General features: G+C 38.0%; 2 protein-coding genes across 5 annotated transcripts; both read left to right on the forward strand.

Moving 5' to 3' along the window:
• Positions 1-478: 478 nt before the first annotated feature.
• On the forward strand, positions 479-12,701 carry LOC124300396 (uncharacterized). Of its 4 annotated transcripts, XM_046754465.1 has the most exons (5): positions 479-491; positions 6,107-6,553; positions 7,123-10,782; positions 11,321-11,711; positions 11,781-12,701. In XM_046754465.1, the coding sequence occupies exons 3-5, from the start codon at positions 8,716-8,718 to the stop codon at positions 12,083-12,085; spliced, it is 2,763 nt and encodes a 920-aa protein (XP_046610421.1). In that variant the 5' UTR covers positions 479-491; positions 6,107-6,553; positions 7,123-8,715; the 3' UTR covers positions 12,086-12,701. The 4 variants fall into 4 exon arrangements, with proteins under 4 accessions (XP_046610421.1, XP_046610420.1, XP_046610423.1 ...); XM_046754464.1 differs by having other exon boundaries at positions 6,107-10,782; XM_046754466.1 differs by lacking the exons at positions 479-491; positions 6,107-6,553 and having other exon boundaries at positions 9,385-9,508; positions 9,954-10,782.
• LOC124299560 (LIM/homeobox protein Lhx3-like) lies at positions 1,491-26,003 on the forward strand. Its single transcript, XM_046752822.1, has 7 exons — positions 1,491-1,539; positions 1,654-1,881; positions 2,495-2,687; positions 4,921-5,087; positions 16,398-16,613; positions 25,717-25,828; positions 25,901-26,003. Exons 1-7 carry the CDS (start codon positions 1,491-1,493, stop codon positions 26,001-26,003), a joined length of 1,068 nt encoding a protein of 355 aa, XP_046608778.1.
• Positions 26,004-26,495: the final 492 nt, after the last annotated feature.

Genomic DNA, 26,495 nt, shown 5'->3' on the forward strand with positions numbered 1-26,495 from the left:
TCGTGCGTAGACACTCAGATTCGTTGGACGGTTTGCAAATTTTTTTTGAAATAGCAACTACGACTGGAGCTCGGATGCGTAATAATACGCTATAAGCAAGCACGAAAAGAGAAGCTTCCTAGTATTATTAATTTGGTCGCGATTAGCGCGTCGAGTCACCTCCCTTGTTTTGTTTTTTTTTTCTTTTGAATTAGTGTTTGGCAGTAAGGTGGCGATTAGCGCCCGTAGAAATGAGGGGTCATCCCGATTTAGTCATTTAATTTTCTTTCTTCTTTTCTGTTATATTATCTTCTTTTTTTTTGTTTGTTAGATCTAAGTAGTGGAGTATGAGTCGCGAATAGCGAATTACGAATTATAAGTTCTCGTGGTATTTTGAGTCGCAATGAGCGACGTTTGAATAATTATTTTTTTTTTGTATATTATTTTTTGTTAGTATTATCATTCGAAGAAAATATAATTGTCGATTTCATCAGTGCTTTGTAAAATAACGTGTTGGCGTACGTGTTTCGTATCTCTCTCTACCCAAAAATTACTCTTCGCGGTACTGAGCTGCCGAGTATATAGTCGCGGTATATCGCATCACCGATTTCGAGGCGTGTTGATCACGCCAGGCGCCCAACAAATTTCCCGATATTCTGTTCGGTCCAGGATACCTCGCAGACGCCGATTTATTGTGCACGCGGTAATAGAGTGAGAGCCCGCGACGCCCAGACCTTCGTTGTATTATAAAAGCTGAAAATTCTTCTATATATGTCCTCTATACAGGTATAAGCAAACCCAGCCTATACAACCTGGGTCGCGGTGGCTTCGGCAGGTAACAGGTAGTAAAGGTGAGTAAAATTGTGTTTCAAATTTGTGATAGTATAAAACTTAGTTTTCATATATTTTAACTTACAATCATATTAGAAACCGCCTTGTCTATTGGCGGACACTTAGGACGGTAACAACCCCTTTCCAGACACCCTCGCAGTCTAATTATTTATAAATCTACTTTCGTTATAGTATAAAATCTGACTTTCATATGTTATTCAGAATATTATATGAATAATGTTTCCACAATCCCCAGTCACTTTCGATGGTTCCCCTATCTTCCCAGACACATTGAAATCTACTCCAGGCGTGCGCGCGATGAATATACATATACGTGAATAAGTGGTCCAGTTGTGGTAAAGTGTTATAATGGAAACAGAAGAAACGGATGAAAACAAATCAAGTTGTTTTATTTGTAAGAAAAGTGAGGGAAAATTAATTTTGCTTTCTGAAGAGACATTTAAGAAGTTTCAAACTGTTTTGAAAGTTAGAAAAAAACATAACCTTAAATATGCGAACATTATTTTACCTGATGAATATACAGATGGAGGTTATCACCGGGAATGTCATAAAACATTCACATGCGTTAATAAACAATACTACAATTCTGAGCCTGCAGATTTAAAAAAGAAAAACAGAGTAAACAAAAAGTCGTTCAGTATAGACAACTCATCCACAGAATGGATGTAACCGATCCAGAAAGTAACCGATCAGCGAATCGTCCGAATGGTTTGTTATACCGATGTGCTGTTGAAAGTGGTGAGAAAATGCCGAAAATTTTATTGATTAACGAGGTCGGTCATACCGATCCAAGCAAATGACATGTACGAATGTAATGTGAAGGTGTTGTGTGTTGTTGGTGTGGCAGGCGCTTCGGAACGAAGTGTGCTGGCTGCGGGCAGGGCTTGGCACCATCCCAGGTTGTACGCAGAGCACAAGAACTTGTGTACCACCTCACCTGCTTCTCATGCGCCCTTTGCTCGCGGCAACTGGACACCGGTGACGAGTTCTATCTCATGGAGGATAGGAAATTGGTCTGCAAACCCAACTACGAACAGGCCAAGGCCAAAGGTCAGTAAGACCCAACTTTTATCCTTCAAGAATGAGCCTTCTATCCCTGCAAGAATTTTGCATGCAAAGCTGAAAAAAAAATTTCCAATCATTTGATTTCAAGTACTCATTGAATGTTGAATATTGATGTAAGGTTTACTGAAAATTTCAGTATAAATTTCACACAGACATTGAAGATCTGCGTATTAAGCCGAATTAGCAAAGAAAAGTCGCATGAGTATAATATTGTTAATTATTTCGAGTTTCAGAATCAATTTTTGTATTTTCCGAAGAACCTCACGATTTTTCTGCAGTTCTCCAAAAGTCTGCAATTTTTGAAATCTTCCACTCGTGATATTCACACATTTGAGGAAATTACAGACAAAAACTAAAATAACGTGAAAGTTTTCTGAATAAAATTATGCAAAAAAAGGGGGAACGTGTAAAGATTTTGCGAAAGTGCAAAAATGAACACGGTATAACTTTATCATGGTGAATTTTTTCTGGAATTTATCATGAAAAACCGTCATGAAGATGAAAACCAGTGAAATCATTTATCTAATATTAAGGTCACATGTTACTGTAGCAGTATACACATCATCAGAAATTTACATCAACTAAAATGGAATTTCAGAGTTGGCTGACGGCGGTAGCATAGACGGCGATCAGCCAATCAAGCGGCCTAGGACGACGATAATAGCGAAGCAATTGGAAACGCTGAGATTGGCGTACAACAACAGTCCAAAACCTGCGCGGCACGTGAAAGAACAGCTTTCGCAAGACACAGGGCTGGACATGCGCGTCGTTCAAGTCTGGTTCCAGAACAAGTTGGTTTCAGAGACTGCTTTAAATTGCATTTGATGTGTGAAATGGGAAATACCTTAAAAAATGTTTACATGGAAACAAGTGTCGTGTTCTAAGAACAGTTTTTCAATAACCGTAAATTGGAGTTTTGAATATCCAGTCTTCCTTGGAACGCTTCGAAAGAAAATTCTTACAGTCTTTTCGCACAATTTAGTCAATATGAATATCAAGTCACCGCTTCATCCGAAAATGCTAGAATTGATCCATTGCTAAATAATTACCCTCTTTAAGCTGAAAATGAAGTAAAGTCCCGGGAAGTCGAAACTAAAATTTCAAAATGTCATAAAATGCTTTTGGATTCAATTTTGTGTTTTAAATACGTAATTAAAACAAAACCATTTTAAAAATCATCCAGCTATGAATTGATAGACCACTTTAATCGACACGGGTGAAAATTTTCGCTGTGTAAAGAGTGCTTTGGACTCGAAGCCTCACTCGTTAATATCGCTTCTGAACTTGATGGTATTCGGTCGGTCCAAAGGGGTTCACCACCAACTGCCAAAGGCTTCCGAAGCCCCGCGGCTTGGATGAGGGTCCAGATACTCCAGCTCCAGGCTCCGACGTGCCACAGATGAACGATCAAAATCTATTTTCACCGCAATTTATACCCCGAGTAATCATAAGCCAGATTTCTGGTCTGAAGCGGCTTTAAAACTCGCAAAATGTGGCCACACCTCAGTACGTGCGATTTTGTTTAGACATTGGAGTTTCTCGGAACTTTTTCGGGCATTGAACCTCGGACGAAATTTTTCTTCGACAATTTGACTGAAAATTCTGAATTATCCAAGTTTGCAGAGGTTCGAAGAATATTTACTATCGGAGAACATTTTTAAAATGCTCAACACTGTGACGTTGCACCTAGAGTGCAAGTCACAACAAACCCCAAACCCGCGGGGAAGAGCCGAACGGGTGAGTCCCGTCCCGTCGGGAAACACCCGAAGGTAACCGAAGCCCACCGACGCTCGGCGGAGCCGAGCGCCAGCGAGCAGTACGATCACGGCCTGCGAAGCAGCAACAAGTTAACCCACGAGAAGCCAAAAGAGAACGAGAGAGACACACAATACACACCGCTACACATCGTTACCCACACACGCCGACGACACCAGGTTAGCCTGCAACCTACAGCCGATCTGCCACTCCCCTCGCAATACCAACCCTTTCTACCTCACACTCCCCGTCATACTACACCACCTCCCCTCGCAATACCAACCTTTTCTACCTCGCACTCCCCGTCACCCTGCACACCCCCCCAACCCCCCCCCCCCCCCCCCGCCCGCCGCGCGCGTATCTGTAAGTTAGGATTAAGTGACGCTAAGGGCTGAGGCGTGATCAGCCACCACTAACGTCTACAACCCCTTTGTACCTTTATTAGTTTTAAGTCAACCCCCCTCACAAATATACACACAAAGTTTTACCTATTCTATCCTCCCCGTCTCTAATTGCTCCTCCCCTCCACATTATTAGTGCGGACTCAAAACCCGTCACAACACATAGTGTCTTTTATGCCTGCGTCACCATTTACAATTTCCCTCGAAAAATATCATTTTTTTTTTTTACTATCGTATCAATATTTATTGATATTCTATTTCACTATTCTGCGACTTCCTAATTTTTTCTTGCGGTAATAACTCAAGGAACTCCGAATTCATCGAACTTTCTGAAGAATTAGGAAGCAAATTTTGGAGTAAACTTTGAATCGATATCCCAAATTTTAGAAAAAATTTTTTATTTAATTAGTTGAAATGGTTGATTTGAAAATCTGTTCAACACGACGTCATTTTTAAATTGTGCGATATTACCAATTACTCTAATTTCTTGGAATTTTAAAGCCAGATGCTGAAAAAAATGTAGATTTCTCAGATATCAAACGATCGAAAGCAATATTATATTACCTACGGTACAGTATTGAACGTAAGAAAAAAAATTTTGGCGCTTTCACGAAAATTTCAAAATGAAACTTGAGATATACTTCTTTTTTGCTCCAGGTCGCAGAAGTTATTTGTTTACGTGAATATCAACAATAATTTGACATTCCATGTAAAATTTCCATCCAAAGTTCCAGTGCCTGAATTTGTCAGGTTATCCAACTTATCTGCATAACTTGTCTGCATCTCAAAGATCGTAATGAATATGCGCGTTAAAAAATGTCTACATTTCCTCAAAATCTAAACTGAAATTTTCTTTCCGCTTTCGCAGAAGAGCGAAGGAGAAGAGATTAAAAAAGGACGCGGGAAGGACTCGATGGTCGCAGTATTTCCGGAGCATGAAGGGCGGCAGCGGAGGCGGACACTCGCCTCGGCACGAAAAGCTCTTGGACAAAGACGAGCTGAAAGTGGATCTGGACTCGAGTTTCAGTCACCACGGTGAGTTGCGCATGTCCGTTTCAGTTAATGAGAAGAATAATGGCGAGGGTGAAGAATGGACAGGTTTCAAAGTTCAAGGGCATTAGCTGTAAAAATCGGGAAGTTCGTCACACGTCACGGAATTAAGGAACCAATCCTTTCATAGCAGCTGATATCTTTCGCGGATACACAAGCTGATAAAATATTTAAGAAACGACCACCGCTAACTGTCGGCAATGTGAACCCCTGATTTCAGGCCGCAGATTAGGTAACACGCGATTCTGCTGATATTTTACCTGCGCCGTTACGCCGGGCGGAAGTACCATTTCGCAGCACGTGCCGTATTCTTCCCTATTAATTATTCCCGGATTATTCTTGCACTCGCCGCCACGCTGGTTCGGGATTCCATCTGATATCAACATACTACACTGAGAGAAATTTTTAGTTTCGGTTACAGCTCAGTACTTAACTATTTCCATTTTTTACCACAATCGAAAAATATAGTTGTAGGTACAAAATGAAAATTAGTTTTCTAGCTGTTACCGGAAAGTCTGGTTTCTCTATTTTCTTGTAACTGTCTATAATTTAGGAAAGAAGTTCGTGACCAGGAGGTAGATTGAAGATGAAGGGTTCGTCGAAATTCCGGTCAGGAAGAAGAAGAATTTAATATTTGAAAGACTTGAATATAAAAAGTCGACGTTTCGGCCGGGCCCTGCCGACCATCCTCAGGAATAAAATCTAAATAATTAACAAAAAATAGGATGCTTCAACACAACAATTCAGAGTTGAGAGCATGGAATATGTTTAAAATACAATATTTGTTGTTTTACAGAATTAAGTGAAAATTAAACAGTTGCACGAAACTGTCAAAGTGACAGTTTTAGGTTACGTGTCAAAATTTTGAAGATAGGTTAATCAGAGGAAAAATTGGTTTATGAGAAATGAAAATATGTCAGAAAATGCTTATTAATAATTTGGAAATGGAAATGGGAAAAGATTAATTAATTTTGAAAAGATTACTCACAAAAAATGACGACCAGTACCGAGGGGTTTATCACTCATGTAATAGTTGGGACAGCTGCAAATGTAATGTCCATGCAATGGTATGTAATCTCAGTACAATACCATGAAATATTCGTGTAATATCATGCAATAGTAGTGTAACGCCGTGTAATACTGTGCGATAGTTATGTAATACCCTGTAATAGTCATGCAATATCATGCAAATACCATGTAATAGTCGTGTAATATTATGTAATGGTGGTTGCAATAGTCATGAAATACCATGAAATACCTGTGTAATACAGCATGTAATAGTCATGTAATACCTGCGCGCGCAGTACCAAGCGCATGCGCTTTACAGTGTTTACCGGATTCGTGACATAACCTTGAAATTCGTATTGGCAACTGTTTGTATAACCTATGGACCGTTATTTCTCGACTTGATTGTGTGAGTCTGCCGGCTACAACACGTGAATGACGGAAAGGTACGTACTTAATTTAATCTGTCGCTTAGATCTGGCAAATATTCAATTATTTCTTGCTGACCTGTACAAAAGTTACAGGCAATTGAATTTCAGCGGTTTTTGTTATATAAATATAAGTAAATATACCTTAGCATGGGTGACGTGATATTGTTGTAATTTCCGATCCGTTGTATTGCTTCTAAGTTTGCGTCAATCCAAGAGAAAAGAAAGAATATGACCTAATTTTTTTACCACCTACCAATTTATGAAATGAAAAATAAAAGAAAAATCCTAACTGTCGCATAGTGCAGGACAGAATCATCTACAAGTGCTCAAAAATTGTGACACACTATCAATTATTTCAATTAAATTCCAAATAGATTCAATAATTATGCGTTTTTCAATTGACTTCATGAAAACATACGATTTCGTTGAAAGTTCTAAGAAATCAGATCTCTATCAGTTTGTCCTGGTTCCTTACTCATTGTTCATTCCAGAAGTGTCACAAATTGTACTATATTTTGGAATCAATCACTCTAGTTGACATTCACAATGTCAGCAGGTAACTGTGATGTTTGATCTAAAACTAGCTTGGAGTTAGGCATGGAGGAATCAGCGAGCAAGGCAGAAAAGGAGAGTATGGCGAAGACCATCGCTGGAAATGTTAAAGAACAAAAGTTTTGGGTCGTAATTAGGAAGGAACTTGGAGTTGATCCACCGTTGTACCTGAAGCATCTCCTCACCTGTCTGGGTTTCGATTCAGCGGCCGCTCTGAAAAACCTTTCAAGCGAAGCCTTTCTAGAAATGGAGAAATTTGCCCAAACTGACATGCTGGGATTGTTAGGCGAAGATGGTTACACAAAATCAGACTTCTTCGGTATCTACAGTAATACACCTGAACAATTCCGCATACTACGAGGACATAGGTTTTGCCTCTTCGAAATTCAGAAGTATATTATAGAAAAGGGGTTGAACCATTTTGCTACGGCCGAACAGGATATTAATGAAAAATTAACTAACATCAAAGCAAAAAAAGAAACCAAGGAAACGCTAAAAGCTGTATCGGGAAAAAAATCAGATCCACAGTCACGAAAATCACAGGACTTATTGAGTGAAGAAGATCAATTATACATGCTCATTAAAAATTGGTTTTCTAAGCAACCAGATGGTGAAGAAACCTTCAAAGATTATTTAGAAAGCCCTAAAAATCGGTATATAGAGGTATCTGTCAAAGAAGACGTTGACGAAGAAATTACCTATTCGGGGAAAATATCGTGTTGCCTGTGTAAAACTAAAATTACCGCGCATAAAGCCGAATACGGGAAATCAGTACCGAGGAAAACTCGTTGGGTATGTCAAAATTTTATGAAGCACGTAAAGGAAAAACATTTGACTTTGAACCCTGTGGAAAATTCGAAGGAAAATTTATTTCCTCGCAAGCATAACAATAGCAATAAAATTGATACAAAATCGGGTCAGGCGGAAAAAAATACAGCAAATGTTCTCAAAAACGTCGTCGCTAACACTACAGCTTTTACTTCTAGTTGTAAAAAGGTTCAACCCGAGGTTCAACCACTTATTACGGATGTATTCGATAAAGGCACCAATGACAATGATAACTGGAATACAAATGCTAGTTTGAGCGACAGTATCGCAAACAAGAACCAGAAGCTCGGCCAAAATTTACCAAGAATTATCGAAGACGTGAAATTAGTCACACCCGTTGAAATAAGAAGGGATATTATTAAAATTGAAAAAAGCAGGGGAAAAAGGCATATTACTAGAGAAATTGAGAGTGATGACGAAACGGAAGCGAAACCTACTAAACGGTCGAAAAATCGAATTGAAAGCGATGAAGAACTCGAAGTATCTGCACGTGACAAGCCAAATGATGAATCGGATGTTAGATCACAAGCTGTGATAGTTGAAAGTACAAATGATGAGTTACAGGGGGAATTCAACCTCGGAATAATGTAAAAGGGGTTCTTTGTTCCGAGAAAATTCTATCAACCCCATTGACTAGTAATACCAAAAATACTAAGACTATAGATACAAAAAGTTCCGACTGTGAAAAAAAAATTAAAAAAGATCTAAGAACTAGAAGTGACAAATCCTACCGACAAAGAGTGAAGAGTATTACTACAGAGAGAACGATTCCATATTATTTTCCAACATTGAACGAAATGGAATTGCTGTTGAAATATAATGCAGAATTAAAGGATTGCGTGAAAAATTTATTAGCACAATCGGCATCGAAAAAATTAACGAAGTCTTGTCCAACAGTCAATGAAAACAGTAAAAGTAACTTGTTAGTACGAAAATTGATGAGAATTTCTGACAAACAAAGTCAGGCCGAATCTTGCGGGAACAGATACGATTGCACAGTGAAAAAGTTTGCATCGTATATTTTCATGATTGGTGGAAGATTGTCGTACGAAACGTTATGCGCGAACTTGCCTCTACCATCCCCCTCATCTGTCAGTCGGTATTTGTTAGAAAACGGACCAGACATCATTGAAGGGCAGCTTCGATTGCAGGAATTGAAAAATTACTTAATCAAGGCCGACCTGCCTCTAGTCATATGGGTAAGCGAAGATGCGACGCGTATTACTGGCACCGTGCAATATGACCCAAAAACTAACCAATTAATTGGGTTGGTATTACCAACAGATAAAAATGGAATGCCTAAGTGCAAATCTTTCATGGCAACGTCACCAAAAGTAATGGAAGAAACGATGCAAAATATTCCAATTGCTTCTTTGGCGTACACAATTATGGCACAGCCTTTACAAAAAAATGCGGCGTCATTTTGTCTGTGCATATTTGGAACCGACAATAAATTCACAGCCGAACACGTGCTTAACAGATTCCAATTTATTTACGAACAATGTCAGCAATTCGGAATAAGAGTATTAGGATTTTCTTCGGATGGTGATCCAAGATTGTTAAAAGCGATGAGGATTGAAAGCCAAATAGGTATTTCGAATCTTGATTTACTCTTTGGTAAAGAAAATTGGACATGGTTCAACAGTGAATTTTGCAGTGAGTACTTTGTTTGCCAGGATACTGTACACATTGGTACAAAGCTAAGAAATCGCTTCATCAAAAACTCAATTGTTCTGCCGATGGGAAACAATATAGCGACTGTTAGTCACCTGAAACTATTGATACAGTCACAATCTAAAGACAAACACCAGATAACTTATTCTGACTTGGACCCAAAGGATAAAATGAATTTCCCTTCTGTTCAAAAAATATGTCAAGAAAATGTCAGAAAATTACTCAATGATACAGTACCTGGCAGCGAAGGAACATGTCAGTATTTGAAAATACTACATAACACCGTAGTTTCATACATCGATTCTGAATTAACGCCGTTGGAAAGAATATTTAGCATCTGGTATTCTGTGTTTTGTTTAAGGATGTGGCGTGCATGGATTTCGGCAAATGACAGTTACACTTTGGGCAAAAATTTTATAACTTCCAACTGTTACACATGCATTGAAATAAATGCTCATACGCTTATTGACGTCATCATACGCCTGAGAGATTCGGACCAACCAGAACTCTTCCTGCCATCTTTATATAGTAGTCAACCATGTGAAAGCTTTTTCCGACAAGTCCGTTCAATGTCATCCACGTACTCGACTATTGTCAACTGCAGCATGATGGACATCATTCATCGTCTCAATAGAATTCAAGTACAAAATGAAATCATCATCGAAGAGTCAGAAAATATTATATTTCCAAGATTTAGGGAGAGAAAAAGTGTAATCAATGTCAACACATATCCACTACCTTCTAATCAAGAAATACAGAAAACCGTTGAAGACGCGAAATGTCGAGCTATTGAAGATCTCGGGAACCTTGGTATATTTTTCAACAATATCTTATGTACACTGCCTTTTTCTGCAAAGTCTATTCAACTAGACTCAGACGACGAATCTGACAGCGAAGAAATCAGCGAGGAAACGGAGAGCGCAAATGAAGACACTATATCTGCAGAACTTGAACATGATATGATTACGTTGCAGTCTGTAACAGGAACTTTGGAACTCAAAAATTACTCCACCCAAACAGTTCAACTAAATGAAACGAGTCCATTTGCAGTCGTGCGTGATTCGTCGCAAGCCGAATACGTCGTTAGAAAATCGTCCATTTGTTGGCTGCTTAATAAAACCAAGCACCGTTTAAGTAGCGACAGACTTCAGAGAGTACGAGAAATCGAACTGCCGCATTTGTCCAAGAAGGTACTTATTAGCTTGATATTAACTCTTCCTAAATAAGTAATGAATATCTTTCCTTATGACCCAGACTCATTAAAATACTGCGGAAAATGTCCTACCTACACCTAGAAAAAAAATATAATGCAGCATTATTCTATGGTAAATGTATAACCCCAACGAATAGAGTTGTATAATTTATGCGGCAATTGGTTGAGATTCTAAATTTTTAGGAGGTTGAAGTTCGTAACGTTAACGAGACGATACAATTTGAAGAAAATCGCCATTTTGCAACTTTAGAATTTTTTAGAAATGCAGTAATCAATAAATAGTGGCTTGAATCAAGCAAAGTCAACCCACATCAGAACTACAGCCTCTGTAAAGCAATTACGAAGTTGAAAAACATAGTTTTTTTTCAAATAATGTGTCGTTACGTTAACGTTACGAACTTCAACCTCATAAATTTTTTAGATTCCATCATTGGCACATCCTGTCGTTGTGATGACTACAAAAAGTGTTAATTTTCAACTTCTTGGTTCTCCGTATAATGTTATTGTTTTTCTAGGAATCAGCTACTAGATCAAATACTGTCGAAGAGAATCCGGAAATAAGTATAGGGACATGGATGCTTTTTAGAGAAGACACTGAGGCAGAAACGAAATACAGAGTAGGCCTTGTTCTTGGATTCGTCTATCTAACTGGAAAAACAGACCCACAAAGAGAATACTCCAGATTAAGCGCTGACGTCAATAATGAAAGTATTGGCGTACTATGTACCTGGTATAGATTAATAAGTTCTAGTCTCCGTCCGGCACCAGTGGGGTCACATGATTACAAATGCATTTCTGGATATATGCGAACTTTACCAACACCACAGATAGTTGATGGGCATATTTTTTATTCGGATTTAGTTTTGAAACTAATCCTCGAGATTATTCCTACAACTTCACTCCAAGGTAATACTGCTGTGAAAAAATTTCATTTGAAATCATTGCACGTCTGGTTACAACGTTTTGAATTTTCAGGTAAAGATGCAAATATCGGAAATTTTGTGCTGATCGAATTTCTCACCAAAAAAACCAAAAAATACTACATCGGCGTTGTTAAAAGTATCCAATCAAGAGACAGAGATTGCGAGGAAGATTATGAAGTCAAATTCATGCGAAAAGTGACGAATTCGTCGAGCTCCATATTCGTTTTTCCAGATGTGGACGATACAAGTTATGTAACAGGAGATCAAATAAAGCTAATTCTGAGCAACCCGAAAATTGACCGAAGACGTCATCATGTATTCAGTGATTCTGATTTGTTAGAGTACGCTGTGATTTAAAAGTTAATTGAAGATCGTCTCAATTGCTAAAAAATATATATAATTATGTATCGTTAACCTCTCCAGAGTACTATTAGCATAAATATACAGAGAATATTATTATAATATATAAATTATGGTTGCGTTGAATTATTCTTTACTATATTTAAAGGTTGATTTGCAAATTTTATTATGAAATTTAGAGGGTAAAAGAGGTTATAAAAAAATAGTTGCAATAAACTATTTAATGTAATTCAAGCAAGACTTCAGGGATGCAATTAATGACAGTGAGACAAAAACCATTGTTAATAGGTATACTGAGAAATACTCATCTTACAGTAATATAATGTGTATCTATATAAATATATAATAGTCATGTAATAGTCTTGTAATAGTTGTATAATTAGTATGCAATAGTCATGCAATGGTCATGTAATTCATGTAATACTATGTGTAATACATATGCAATACGTATGTAATACTTGTGCACTATCTGTGGAATACGTGCAATACTTATGGGATACTTATGCAATACATGCAATACTATTGTAATCCCTATGCCATACATGTAATACCAGTGTAATAACTATGTAATATGTGAAATACATATGCAATGGTGTCATACTTGGGACAGTCATTATGAGAGTGGTAAGCCCCTCGACCAGTACATGCTTAGGTGTTGTTAGTAGTACAGCATTTCGGACGGAAGTGAAGGTTAGCGGGAATCGATCCGTAAATCTATGTTGTTGATCACGTGTGAACTTGATCTATGTTCGAAAGTCATGGAGTACAAAGGCAGTGACCAATCGGAGTAAGGGGCGCCAATGATTTGAAAACACGATAATGTAAACTAGAGAATGTTAGAGTATAGGTGGCTAAGATGTTCAATATCTGTACGTTTGTTAACAGAGTTCCTTTTGTTCTTAAAGATATGTATCATTTCTTTGATGATGCGTTTATACCAGTTCGGTTCTGTAGCAAGGGTTATAGAGTTGTTAAAATCGAAATTGTGACCCAGGGTCAAAGAGTGATCTGCTAAAGCGCATCTGTCAGTGACATGGCATTTGATATTAGAACGATGACCAGAAATTCTATTTTTTAGGTGTTGTGACGTTTGTCCAATATAACTCATGCTACAGTCTCGACATGGTATTTTATATACACAGTTGATTTTCTCTAAATTAGGAGTAACAGATTTAAGATGAGAAAAAAGAGACAGTTTGGTAGTATTAGTTATTTTAAAAGTAATTTCAATTCCCTCGTCATGAAGAATTTTTTTGATTTGGCTAGATAGATTTTCTATATACGGTATAGAGATAGAGTTTTTAAATTTATCATTAACATCAGTTGGATTGTTGGAGTCTACATTCCAATCAATCGAGTTGTACATTTTTTCTACTCTATACTTTTTGATATCATTGATGAATTTGATAGGGTAGCCATTGGAAGTAAGAGTTGTTTCTACAAGTTTTAAATTCTTTTTAAGGAATTGAGGGTTAGATATTCTAAGGCAGCGATCGAACAAGGATATGGCGACAGATTTTTTGTGTTTGAAAACGTCGACTTTTTATATTCAAGTCTTTCAAATATTAAATTCTTCTTCTTCCTGACCGGAATTTCGACGAACCCTTCATCTTCACTGTCTATTATATAATCCCAACTATATTCAAACAGTTTTTTTAACGATACCTGTTTTACTGAATTGTTTACTGAAATTTTTCTCAGTGTAAGAGAAATCTCGAAACAGACTATAATCCATGTCAATTGATTGAGATATTTTCAGAATTTTGTGATATATTTTGCCAACTTTTTTTTTCACTTTAAATGGTCAAGTAGTTATGAAAATGTGAGATTATGTGTCACGGTTATAAAAATAGGCATACTTGGTTTTGTTATTCGGTGAAATATTTCAACGCAAAATAAGAATCTGATTTTTAGTAACACGGCTTTTCGAAACGAGTGAAAAATCTTGTCTCGTGAACAACAATGTCAAGCTTTTTCTAGAGTCGAGTATATACATGTATTAGAAATAAGCATAATTAGATATGCCTGCGTAGAATTGTGACAAAAATTAAACGTCACTGAAGAAAAAGAAACTAAATAAGAATTTCAAATCGCAGAATAGAAAAAAATGTTGAAAAAATCTAACTGAAAACCGCCAACTTGAACAGTGCAAAAAGTTCATCCGTTCGTTCGGTTTAACTAAATATACCAGCGCATTTCGTTCCGAATGAATTTTCGAAAGAAAAACGAGCACAAAAAATATTTCCCCACAGAAAGATGCTATGAAATTTTTATCTCACAATTAGTTATTAATAGTAAGAATTATTATAATTCAAGTTCATAATAAGCTGTCTGAACAAAACGATTTGATAATACTTGGAGTTTAATTTTTTTACGACCTTTTGTTCGTGATCTATTTATATCGCCACAACTTTTTCCCCCTGTCATCGTCACCCTGCCATCAAGATAGAAGCACGTTGCGGGTCGGCGTGCAAAGTCATTCTAGTGTGACTCCTCTCGACATATGGAGGGCATTATATAGCATAACCGGACGAAGAGGTGATCCAGGTCATTATCGGCAGGGGGCTGAAGTCTCCTGTCCTGTTATACGTGCCAAGCGTTACACGAAAACTGTGTTATTTATTACTACTGACAAGCAGAAATGTACGATTCTGTGTTATCTCGTATTTTTTCTTATAGCTAATAACTGTGCCTATAACTGCACTTGTTCATAGACCTTTTTCCGCCTAAAATCCTGCCGCGCAAGCCTACGCTGACTACTCATCCTCGTGGAAAATTTTACGCACGCGATGATGATCGATAACAAGCTGTTACAAAGGGCGTCAAAGTATCGCTGTCACGCCCCTTGTGAAAAAAAAAAAAAAAACTAATTTTCGGCCAGTTTTTCACGGTCGCAACTTTGATCTGACTAAAATCTGGTCACGATATAGAATACATTGCGACATAAAAATTTTCACATTTTTAGGTCTTTTGGTCTCACCGTTTTCGATAAACGCATTGATCGATTTCATCATGTTTTCAAATTGAACATTTGTCTTCTCACTTCCTTTTGTCAGAAAAAATATGACATACCGTGTCTTTTATTTAAAAACAAGGCTGATCTTTCCGAATGTGGAATTCATTTTGAAGCTGATGTTAAGAAACTGTGAAAATCAACATTTTCGACTTTTTCAGTCTTGTATATTTTCAATTAATGGTTTTTGGTTTACCGTGTGAAAAACTTCCATGGATCTCGAATTTTCCGTGTATGTGTTATACCCCTGGAATATCAGTAGCGATTTAATTATAATCCTATTTTCATAATGGCACTCGAAAATGTTTTATTTTTCACGTAAAAAGTGACAAGTACAGTATATTGTGAATATCGGATCGGTTGTTCGATAACTAATTTTTTTTTTCCTTAAATTAAGCGTGTTCTTCAACATCGCATTTTTGTTCGACATAGAATATTTCGATGATTGCGTCTTTTTCAACTATTTTTTACCAAAACTCTGATGCGTTCCAACGTATTAGAAAACTTGACTGATAAGATCAAAAGACAGATAGATAGTGAGAGCGAGGATCGGAGATGGGATGTGGACTAAATGGTAATTGTTCGGGGAGGCTCGGGGCTTTGATCTACCCTCGATCGGAGTCGGTACAGTCGGTATATCTACCCCACGATCGGGGCAGATGATTGTGACATGAGCTAACTCGTGTTTTACGTGTGGCGACTACCCCCATATGCCTATAACAGATACATCTATGGGGGGTAGGGCTGGAAATAAGAGTATGGAAAAAAAAACCGTAGAAAAAACAGATGATTATTTATGAATTATTACAGGCTCCCACCTGAGCATGTCGACCGACATACCTTATCAATTACTATTGTCAACAGTAGTAATTGAACGCATCGCAGGCTCCGTTTATCATACGTGTCAATTCACATTTTTATACAGTTACGATCGATGAAGTAAATACGGAACACGGGTTTACAGATGGTATATATATAAATAAACTTGTAATCAAGCACATAGACCTCAAGCACGGCTCATCGATGTGTGATATTGCAGATGTAATTATACTCGTTATACTTTTATCAAAATCAGGTATACCAATTAAACGATTTTATCGGCAGATAACCGTGGTTTTCGAACAAAAATTCGATTTAGTTGGCTATAGTTTTTTTTTTTTTTACATTCTTCTCTTCGTGTTTTCTAGGTTCGTAGTTCCTTGAAACAAAACGCTCACAACTGTTGGATAATTAGTAGATGAATCTATTCCACTGTAAATCGATGCTTACAGTTTTCCTTCTCAATTTTTTTGACAGATTTGAGCAACGACAGCTACGGAACAGTCGTCAACATGGGTATGGACGGTGAGGGTGCGAGTCCAGGGGATGGTGGGGGTGGAGGAGGCGGTGGACCACCTCGAAGATATCTTGGCGGCACGACACCGCCGTACCTCTCGGCATCGAGATCACCCTCGTTGCCACCACAGTTTCCTTATCCACCCGACTCGGGGTTGTCCGTCTACACCACCCTCGGTAATTATCGCTATACTATATTACACTCATTGGACTCTTTCAAATTAGCAGAAAAGGCCCTAGGGGTATAAGCATAGTGAATTTGCCCTTGAAAGATATGAGCACGATACTGAGAGGATTCTTAGGTACTAATAAGATAAGATCCTGAAAGTTTCAGATCTCTAACCCAATTGGTTATTGAGAAGAAGCAAAATGTATGAAAATCGGAAAAAATGAATATTCTCAGGAATGCGAGAATCGATTGATTTGAATTTTTGATATGTTTTGGGGGCTGATGGTAGCTTTGAGGAATAAAAATATAAACTATATCGGTTGAGAAGAACCTCAAAAATAATGGCACTTTTGTTTTAATTTTGATTTTTCATTATGATGCGATTCTGGTACAATTACGAAACCATTTTTTTCGAATTCCTCATCCATTTTTCTACGAGTCTACGAACTTTTAAGATCTTAAAAGAAGGTACGCCATATTACAAAAAAATAAAAATCATTTTTTACGCAAATATTTACTTTATCTGGTCAAAACAAAATACCACTGTGTAAACCATTTACGATTTGCACAACTGATGGATACATAGTTGATATGTTGGGACCGTATTATGCCAACCAAAATGATGCTACTATAATGCGGAATATTATAGATAATCCTGATGGCATATGTCATTTATTGAAACCTGGTGATGCATTTGTGGTTGATCGTGGATTCCGTGATGTTAAAGAATACTTAGAAAATAAAAATTATAAAGTATTAATGCCAGCACTTAAGGGAAAACGAAATCAATTAACAACAGCTGAGTCCAACGCTTCAAGATATGTTACTAAAATTCGTTGGCCCGTAGAAGCAACTCATGGGATGTTAAAACAAAAATATCATTTACTCGATCAAAGAATTGACAACAAAATGCTTCCCAGAATTGGAAGTTTTTTCAAAATTGCCTCATTTCTACACAATACGTACAGTAAGCGTCTTACTTCCGACTCAGAGTTTTTGGATGAAGTCGTTGAGACAATGAAATCACAAAATAATGTAGAAATCACGTCAGCTAACAAAGTTCAACAAAATGGCTGGCAACGTAAAAAACTGCCGTTTCAAACGATTTCATCTGAAGTTCTAGAAGTTTTTCCAGAAATGACTAAAATAGATCTGCGAATTTTTTTTACCGGTTCTTACCAATTGAAGCAGGCTGTGTCGTATTTAGCAGAAATGCTTGATGAAACAGGTAATCTTACTATTCAATACGTGAAAGACAAGTCAAACAGACTCAAAACTCAAGTTCAATCCCGTCATATCAATAAGAAGGTTTGTAGATGTTTTATTGAGTATAAAAAAAATGCTATTGGTCCCAATAGTATATTGAGGCATAGTTGTGAGTGTGCGAATGGTCTTAGAACAATTGGATGTTGCTTTCACGTTGCTGCTATTGTTTATTATTTGTCACACGGAAGATATTTGACAAAGATTCTGAGGCCTGCTGAAACACTAAGCAAATTATTTGATACAGACAATGTTTCACCTGTGATTGAAGATGATAGTGATGAAGACTGATAAAATAAGACATAACATTTTTTTTTTAATATATTAATGATATATCTTTCAAACATTTGTTGTTATTCATTTATAATTTACGAACTAAAATCTGTTTCTTATGTTATAAGTGTGAAATGTTTATCATATTTTCGTTTATTTTCATTCATATTTAATGATTTAATTCTTCGTTTGGAAATGACAATTTCAAATGAATTACAAAAATATATGTTAGCGAGGAAAATAAAGATTCAAGCTTAAAATACATAAATAAAGTAAATATTTGTATATGAAAAATTATTTTTATTTTTTTGTAATATGGCGTACCTTCTTTTGAGATCTTAAAAGTTCGTATACTCGTAGAAAAATGGATGAGGAATTCGAAAAAAATGGTTTCGTAATTGTACCAGAATATCATCATAATGAAAAATCAAAATTAAAACAAAAGTGCCATTATTTTTGAGGTTCTTATCAACCGATATAGTTTATATTTTTTTTCCTCAAAGCTACCATCAGCCCCCAAAACATATCAAAAATTCAAATCAATCGATTCACGCATTCCTGAGAATATTCATTTTTTCCGATTTTCATACATTTTGCTTTTTCTCAATAACCAATTGGGTTAGAGATCTGAAACTTTCAGGATCTTATTATCTTATTAGTACCTAAGAATCCTCTCAGTATCGTGCTCATATCTTTCAAGGGCAAATTCACTATGCTTAAACCCTTAGGGCCTTTAAAGTAAAACATGTAAAATAAATTTATTTGATAAAAAAAGGATTGATATCAATTATTTGTACATTATAAACCAGACACAGTAGACTCTATATCTCTATATGTAGATATACGTAAAAAAATCGACCTCGAACAATAATGTTGGCTCCATTCACATTATAAAATAAAGCAAAGCCTATCCGACACAAAACTCGATTCAAGAGAAGAAGTTTCTAGAAAGAAACAAAACTCATGGAAAAACAAAAGACCAACACAAAACAAACTACTTCGAATGTTGAAGACATCAGTTCGTTGTTGTTCTCCGGCCGGCACGCACGTCGGCCGGGGCCTATCCTATACTCCCCGACTCCTCAACTGCTCAACTCCTCAACTACACAATTGCACAACTCTTCAATTCCCCCAAGAGCCCTTCCAAATATTGGTCGATAATGTGTCGAACAACCCTACACTGTTCAAAGAAAAATGGTGACCGGCTAAGAGCCCGAAGTAGGTACGTGACCAGGGCTACGTATTCACGGCTCAACATCGGTCCGCACAATGGGATCTCAACGGTCCAAGGAGCTGCGCCCGCATCTTGCTCCGCCTTGATGGCAACGAATGTAGGTTCTTTGAGAAGTTTGTTAATTAATGAGAAATAATTCAATTCTATTTTGAAAGATCCGTAAAAGAACAAGCCAACAACCCTACGCCGTTTGAAGAAAAACGGTAACCGACTGAGAGCCCGAAGAAGATATGTGACCAGGGCTCCACATTCACGGCTCAACATCGGTCCGCGCAATGGGGTCTCAACGGTCCAAAGAGCTGCGCCCATCTTGCTCCGCCTTAGTGGCAACGAATGTGAGCTCTTTAAAAAGTTTATTAACTAATAAGAAATAATTCAATTCTATTTTGAAAGACCCGTAAAAGAACAAGAGATTGTGTTTCAAAATTTGCTTTCCTGCAATCATTATTTTGTGCAACTGGTCTCCATTTTGTAGTTTCGAGGCGGGGTGACGCTTCATTAGTCGAAATCGGGTTTCGATCAGTTTGATTTTCTGCGTTGTACCTAACGCTTAGTCGGAATCGGGTTTCGGTCAACTTGATTTTCTGCGTTGTACCCAATAACCGCCCCGAGCGTTGCTCTGTAATTAAGAGAGAATAATTTTTAAGATAGGCTTGTTCTTTTACGGGTCTTTCGAAATAGAATTGAATTATTTCTCATTAATTAATAAACTCTTCAAAGAGCTTACATTCGTTGCCATTAAGGCGAAGCAAGATGGGCGAAGCTCCTTGGACCGTTGAGATCGCATTGCGCGGATCGAAGAAGGTACGTATTCACGGCTCAACGTCGGTCCGCGCAATGGGATCTTAACGGTCCAAGAAGCTGTGCCCGCATCTTGCTCCGCCTTGATAACAACGAATGTAAGCTCTTTGAAACGTTTGTTAATTAATGAGAAATAATTCAATGCTAATTCCGTAAAAAATCAAGCCTATCTTAAAATCATTCTCTCTTAATTACAGAGCAACGCTAGGGGCGATTGTTAAGTACAACACAGAAAATGAAGTTGACTGAAACCCGATTCCGACTAAGCGTTAGGTACAACGCAGAAAATCAAACTGACCGAAACCCGATTTCGACTAATAAAGCGTCACCCCACCTCGAACCTACAAAATGGAGACCAGCTGCACAAAATAATGATTGCAGGAAAGCAAATTTTGAAACACTATTTCATGCAATCTTCGTGTTATTCCAATATAGAAAATCTATTTTACTTTTTTGTGTCTTTCACTTAATTAGGTTTATTCCATAATAAAGCTAGTACAGGTTAACCTACGCATGTCAAGGAAGTACAAAAATCTTTAAAAACTTTGTCAGCCGTAGCTTCTGCATTAATAATCAAGATGAGAGCTGATAAAGAAGAAAATGTTTGTTTTATCAACCAATCCTCACGAACCTCATGAATAGTACTGAGGAGCACTGAAGAAATGTTCGATTCTTCCTCCCGAGAACGGGAACTGACTCGGACGAAAGAAGTTTCTAGGGAAACTCGCAAATAAACAATTGTATCTACTCTGAGCTCAGACGAGCGAAGGAAAAGATCGAAATTTTTCATCAATCAGTGAAAAATGTTAAATAAATTTATTTGAAAGAAAAAGGATTGCTATCAATTATTTGTACTTATAAACCAGGCGCAGTAGACTCTATATCTCTATACGTAGATATACGCAAAAAAATCTGAAAATAATAAGTATAGCAAAATAAGTCGCCGAATGCAATTGGGATTGCATGGCATCGGGAGTTTTGTACATGTGAGTGGATTCGTTTACGAAAATAATCTGAGCAGACCTGCATAGGGAACCAATAGCAACGTCGGGTTGATCGGAAACAACCGATCAACAGTTGCAGACCTGTCATCAAATCAACATAAATGAATTCACCTGTCTAATAGACAATGCATAAAGAAATAGTGAGGCGCGAAGCGCCGAGACCTCGGCGGCGAGCAAAGCGAGCGCCGAGGTGGGGCTGGCGCGCGAAGCGCGCAGGGGCGAAGCCCCTAGTTGAATAATAATAACAGAAATACCCAGGGATAATACGATACGACGTAAACATTTCTGACTCTATAAACTACTGAGTCCAGTGTATGGCAGGAGTAATCCCCTGTTGTGATTAAACTTGTTATCGATTCTCTAGATCGCTGTGTTTTGATTTCTTCAACAAGGTTACTGTATTGACTTTCTTGCGCGCCAAAATTTATTGTTAAACTATCGGCTTGGGTAGGTTAGTATAATCTCCCGTTGTTTATATCGCAGTTTCCGGCTTTATAGGGTCACGCTAGCTTAACCGATTCAATAATCCGTCAATAGCGAAATTTCTTTTTCTTTGGGTCACCTATCGCTGGTAATTGTTTATGTCAATCCACACGTCCACCAAGGCGTGGGTAGACTCCTTGACCGACGTCGAATTGAACACTGAATTGGAAGGACGCTCATTGTCAATAGCGGGTATATTGCCAGTCCGTCGTCAACGGCTTACGAACTATTGTAAACACTACGGCCCAAGCACGGACGACCTCCTTACTCTCGACGACGTTAATATCACTACACCGACAGACGACAGCAATAACATGACGTTACCTGACAGACACAACCGGTTAATTCCGTACCTTACACGGAGGACGAAATTCGTCACGTGACTTTCGAACAGTAACCCCGATACTGCAGCAACGGGCGCGATTCGAAAACAACCACCGGAACTGCTACCTAGCAGAATTAGCCCGCGAAATGTACCGCCAGAATTCCTTCCCGGCAATAATGCACCGGCTAAACTGGCACTCATTTGGCAACCATCTTTGGAGCCATAGGAGTATCACCCGGCGAACCCGCGATAGTTGGACTTCCGCACGGGGAATTCCCCACGTTATGAGTATTGCGACGCACCACCGCTGCGGAGACCTGCCTTCCGCAATCAAGGTTTAGAGGACAGCCAGTATAAGTTCCCGCGACCGAGTGTGAATAGTAACTCAGCATCACCGTCTAGGCCGACAGCTCTGGCAGCATACGAAGTCATGGGGAAGTGGAACCTCAAGTTTTCAGGAGTGCGTAACGAGAACGCTGAAGCATTTCTAGCGCATATAGATGAGGGGCGATCACTCATTATTATTCCCCTTCTTTTTGTCAGATGTCACCATTCATTGGTTCCGCAACAAACGTGAAACGTGGCATTCTTTCGCAGAGTTTAAAGCCGCATGGCGTCGCAGGTTTGTCAATCTCGAGTTGGAGTTCGCATTAAGGAAGGAAACTCGTAGACGAATCCAGGGGGCATTCGAGTCGGTGTCGGATTATTTAACATGTATAAGAACGCATTTCGATAGGTTGAGACCCGCGTGGAGGAAGAAAAACAATCAGATTAAGCATACCGCAATTTACTACCGCAATTACAAATTTTAATCCGACGAGACGAGCTGCAGGACCTCGATGAATTAGAAGACCTTGCGAGCCGAATAGAGATCGGCTTCCGGGTTGCAAGTAACTACCAAGTACCACCAATACCAAAACGATCGGTACTACCCGAATTAGCCTACCGCGGGCAAAGAAACCCACCACCTTCTCGCAACAATTTCGTAGCGCTCAACTTTTTCGGGGAAGCCCCAGAACCCGAAACGGAACTAGCGAACGCGGTCTAATCTGCTCAATCGCCACCTAATCGTGGCGCACAGGGTGATAGACCCAACGTTCGGAATGCGCAACCACGTAGTAAAGCACCGCGACTCAATAGTCAAAATAACACCAGTGCACCAACCACTCCTACCGCTACCACGACTCAGACGGATACCGCAGACATCACGAATAACTCTTCTGAGATCGCTGGCAATCCTTTTCTGCCAAGTCCGAGACGTACGCTAATCTGTTACCAGTGTAGAAAACCCGGTCACAGATATACGAATTGTCCCGGAACCGCGACCGGTTTATACTGTTTCCGGTGTGTGACAGTCGGATACACTTAAGGTGACGTGCCCGAACCAGTGTGCGGGAAACCAGTGATGGACGCACGAACGGGGAACTGCGGAAACCCCTCAGTCACCCGAATCGTTAGATTTTTGTAATCCGATCCAAGCGAACGCTAGGATTCCGCTGTTGTTTCTTAAGGGGGTATTCTAGTGTAGAGGCATGAATTTGAGGTGTTTTTTGAAGTGCTATAAACAAAAAACAAAAAATATTTTTACTATCCATTTTTTTATCAGGCGTTTATTATCATTTCACGATTACAAAAAAAAAAACAAGTCAAAAAATACAAAATTGAAAGTGCTATGAGTTGTTGAAGTGGGGGGTACGAAAAAAATTGCGCGCCAATGTTGTCACGATTGCAAGCATTTTCAAAATCAGAAAAAAAAAAAAAAAAGATTATTAATCTACATAAATGCAGCTATCGTACTAACCAAAAAAAAGTCGAAAAAAAATTTTTTTTTGCCAAATTACGGCTGTCCGAAAAAATAATACGTTTTTTTTGACTTTTTTGGACGTTTCTGAATTTTTTAAAAATAGTAAAAATTATTATTTCGTTATAATGATGGTTCGTGCGATAGAGACATGTATTGAGAAGATTCTCACCAAATTTCAAGTAAATCGGTTCAGTAGAACTTGAGAAATCATGTCAACCGTTTTGAAAAATGTAGTTTTGAGAAAAACGCGTTTAAAGTTTCGAGTAAAATTCGTTCCAGCCGAGCCAGTATTGAAGACGTGTCACTAAAATAGCTATATCTCTGAAAATAATTGAAATTTTGACTTGTCCTTTCAAGGACACATTCTTGAAAGGTTAAGCTTTGAAAATATAAAAAAAAAAAAAAAATCGATTTTTTCAAATTTCTACACTAGAATATCCCCTTAACTTCGAAATTTTATCGCAACCAGTAGCAGCACTGTTCGATTGTGGATCTTCTCGCACCTTTCTTGGCCCAAAAGCCATATCGCTAATTATCGCCTTAAAGCTTCCAATCTTACCGTCCCGCTTAGGCCCGGTCAAGATGGCCGCAGGACAGGAGACACAGGGTACGTTCCACTAAACGCCCGCAACGATTGTAACACCCTCTGTATCGTTTTACCTAAGGCCCGTGGTCGTCGCGAGCGATCGTTCGACGTCATAGATGACGTCACTGTTGGCGACCACATCGCCCACAAAATATTGGTGGGTCAGAGTGGGCTTTCACCAAAACGTGGCGGGAATTCGAAAAAACAACAATGGCGACGAGACAAATAACTTTGTACAATCCTGAAACTGACATTGCAGTGGGAGTGACAGTGTCAGTGGAGGATGCGAGGCGTGCCGAAAATGGTTAGTGGCCCCTTAATTTTGAAGATAAAATATAATTTTCAATCGAATAACTTTGGTTTGGGAAAAAATTGCGTTTTTCTTATGCCAAACTCAAATAGAACTTTTTCTTCTGTGCGTCATTCTATTTGTTGAAAAAAATGGAACTCATCATATTTTCTAAATATCAATATAAATAATTATTTGAGATTTTGTTTCATTCAATTCCAATTATTTCTTGCGATAGATGTGTTCATGAACGGTCATGTATTTTCATCGTTTCTAATACATTTTCTAACGAACTGAGTCTTTTTATTCCACATTTACACTTTGCAACGGCACTAATGAATGGTGTATTACAAGAAAAGGCCGCAACGATTGTGGAATTGCAGCAGGAAGATGCTGACAATACTGATAGTGGTACGCAGGCTCTATTTTCTTTCAAACAATTTAAATATGCATATATACAAATAGTTTAAACGCATAAAAATCTGTCAAAGTTTTTATGGCGTGCCTATTGAAGAGTCAAAAATAAAATAGTTATTACATTGTCGGTATTTTTGATTTACCAAATATAGAGGGTCACTCGCAATCGCAAGAGAGCAAGTGAGTGGTACGTCAATCAGTCTGTGGTATCTAGAGCATATTACCCAAATAAATTAATGCAAACGATAAATTAATGCAAACGATAATTTCGAAAATGCTATATGCCTTCTAGGATTATATCGTTGGACTACGGAGATGGTGCTCTTCCTCCTCGATACATACGCAGAGAGAGAGGAAAAATTTTTCAGCAGGAAGTTTTTCCAAAAAAAAATTTGGGAAGACATTGCGGAAACTATGAGAAGCAAAATTTCACTGATCACTGGACCTCAATGTGCAGCCAGGATGAGGAGTTTAAAAAAAACGTACAAGAGTGTCAAAGACCATAACCAAAGTGGCAATGAAGGACAAACATGGTTGTTTCATGAAGGAAAAACAAAGTCTGTATGTTTTTATATTTGTTTTCTAAACTTATTTTCATTCTTGGATTAAATGATATGCTCATTCCTTTGTAGAAAATGGACACTTTTTTCCAATCAAAAGCCTGGGCTTCGCCGGTTGCAGTACCTTCTTCGACAGGAGTCTCCTCGCAAAGAAGTCAGGAATCAGAGGGCGAAGTGTCATCCGGTATGTTTATCAATTTCATTTCTATGCAACTAGTTGCTACTCCAAATTTTGTAGACATTTTTCATTTCTCAGATTAATCCTCGAGCCGGAAAACAAGAGAAAACGTGGCATCCCCCGTGAAAAAGAGACTCTGGCAAAAATCGGAAGAGGAGGAAGCGCGTGCGAAACGACATAAGGAGCGCTTGGAAATGGATGAAAAAATGCTTGCGTTACTTTCTAAATTAGTTAATAAGAAGTAACTAGTTTTATCGATTAAGTTCAGTTTTTTACGTGTTAAGAGATATTATATAAGTGTTATTGAAGAATTAAAAAGTAAGTCTGATAGTGTGATTTTTCATACGCAGTTAAAGAAATCTATATTATTTAGATTTAATATCGATCATTCATTAAACTCTTTATACGATTCAAAATAGAAAACTTTTTTTTCAATAAAACTTGAAGTCGAATATTTGCAATGTTTTTGTTGGAACTTGAAACCAAAGATTTTAATGCAATAAGAATAAAAAATTATACTTGATGAAATCAAAAATATCGTTACAAAGGGTGAAATCACCCGTTTTGCCCCCTTTTTAATGATCTAGTAGTCATCATAGATAAAAGACGTTTATAAACCTCTTATGTCTTTAAAAAGAATAAGGTTGCTGCGTCAACCAACATTATTGTGAAA

This window comes from Neodiprion virginianus, chromosome 3 (assembly GCF_021901495.1).
Source record: "Neodiprion virginianus isolate iyNeoVirg1 chromosome 3, iyNeoVirg1.1, whole genome shotgun sequence".
NCBI classification, from domain to species: Eukaryota; Metazoa; Arthropoda; class Insecta; order Hymenoptera; family Diprionidae; genus Neodiprion; species Neodiprion virginianus.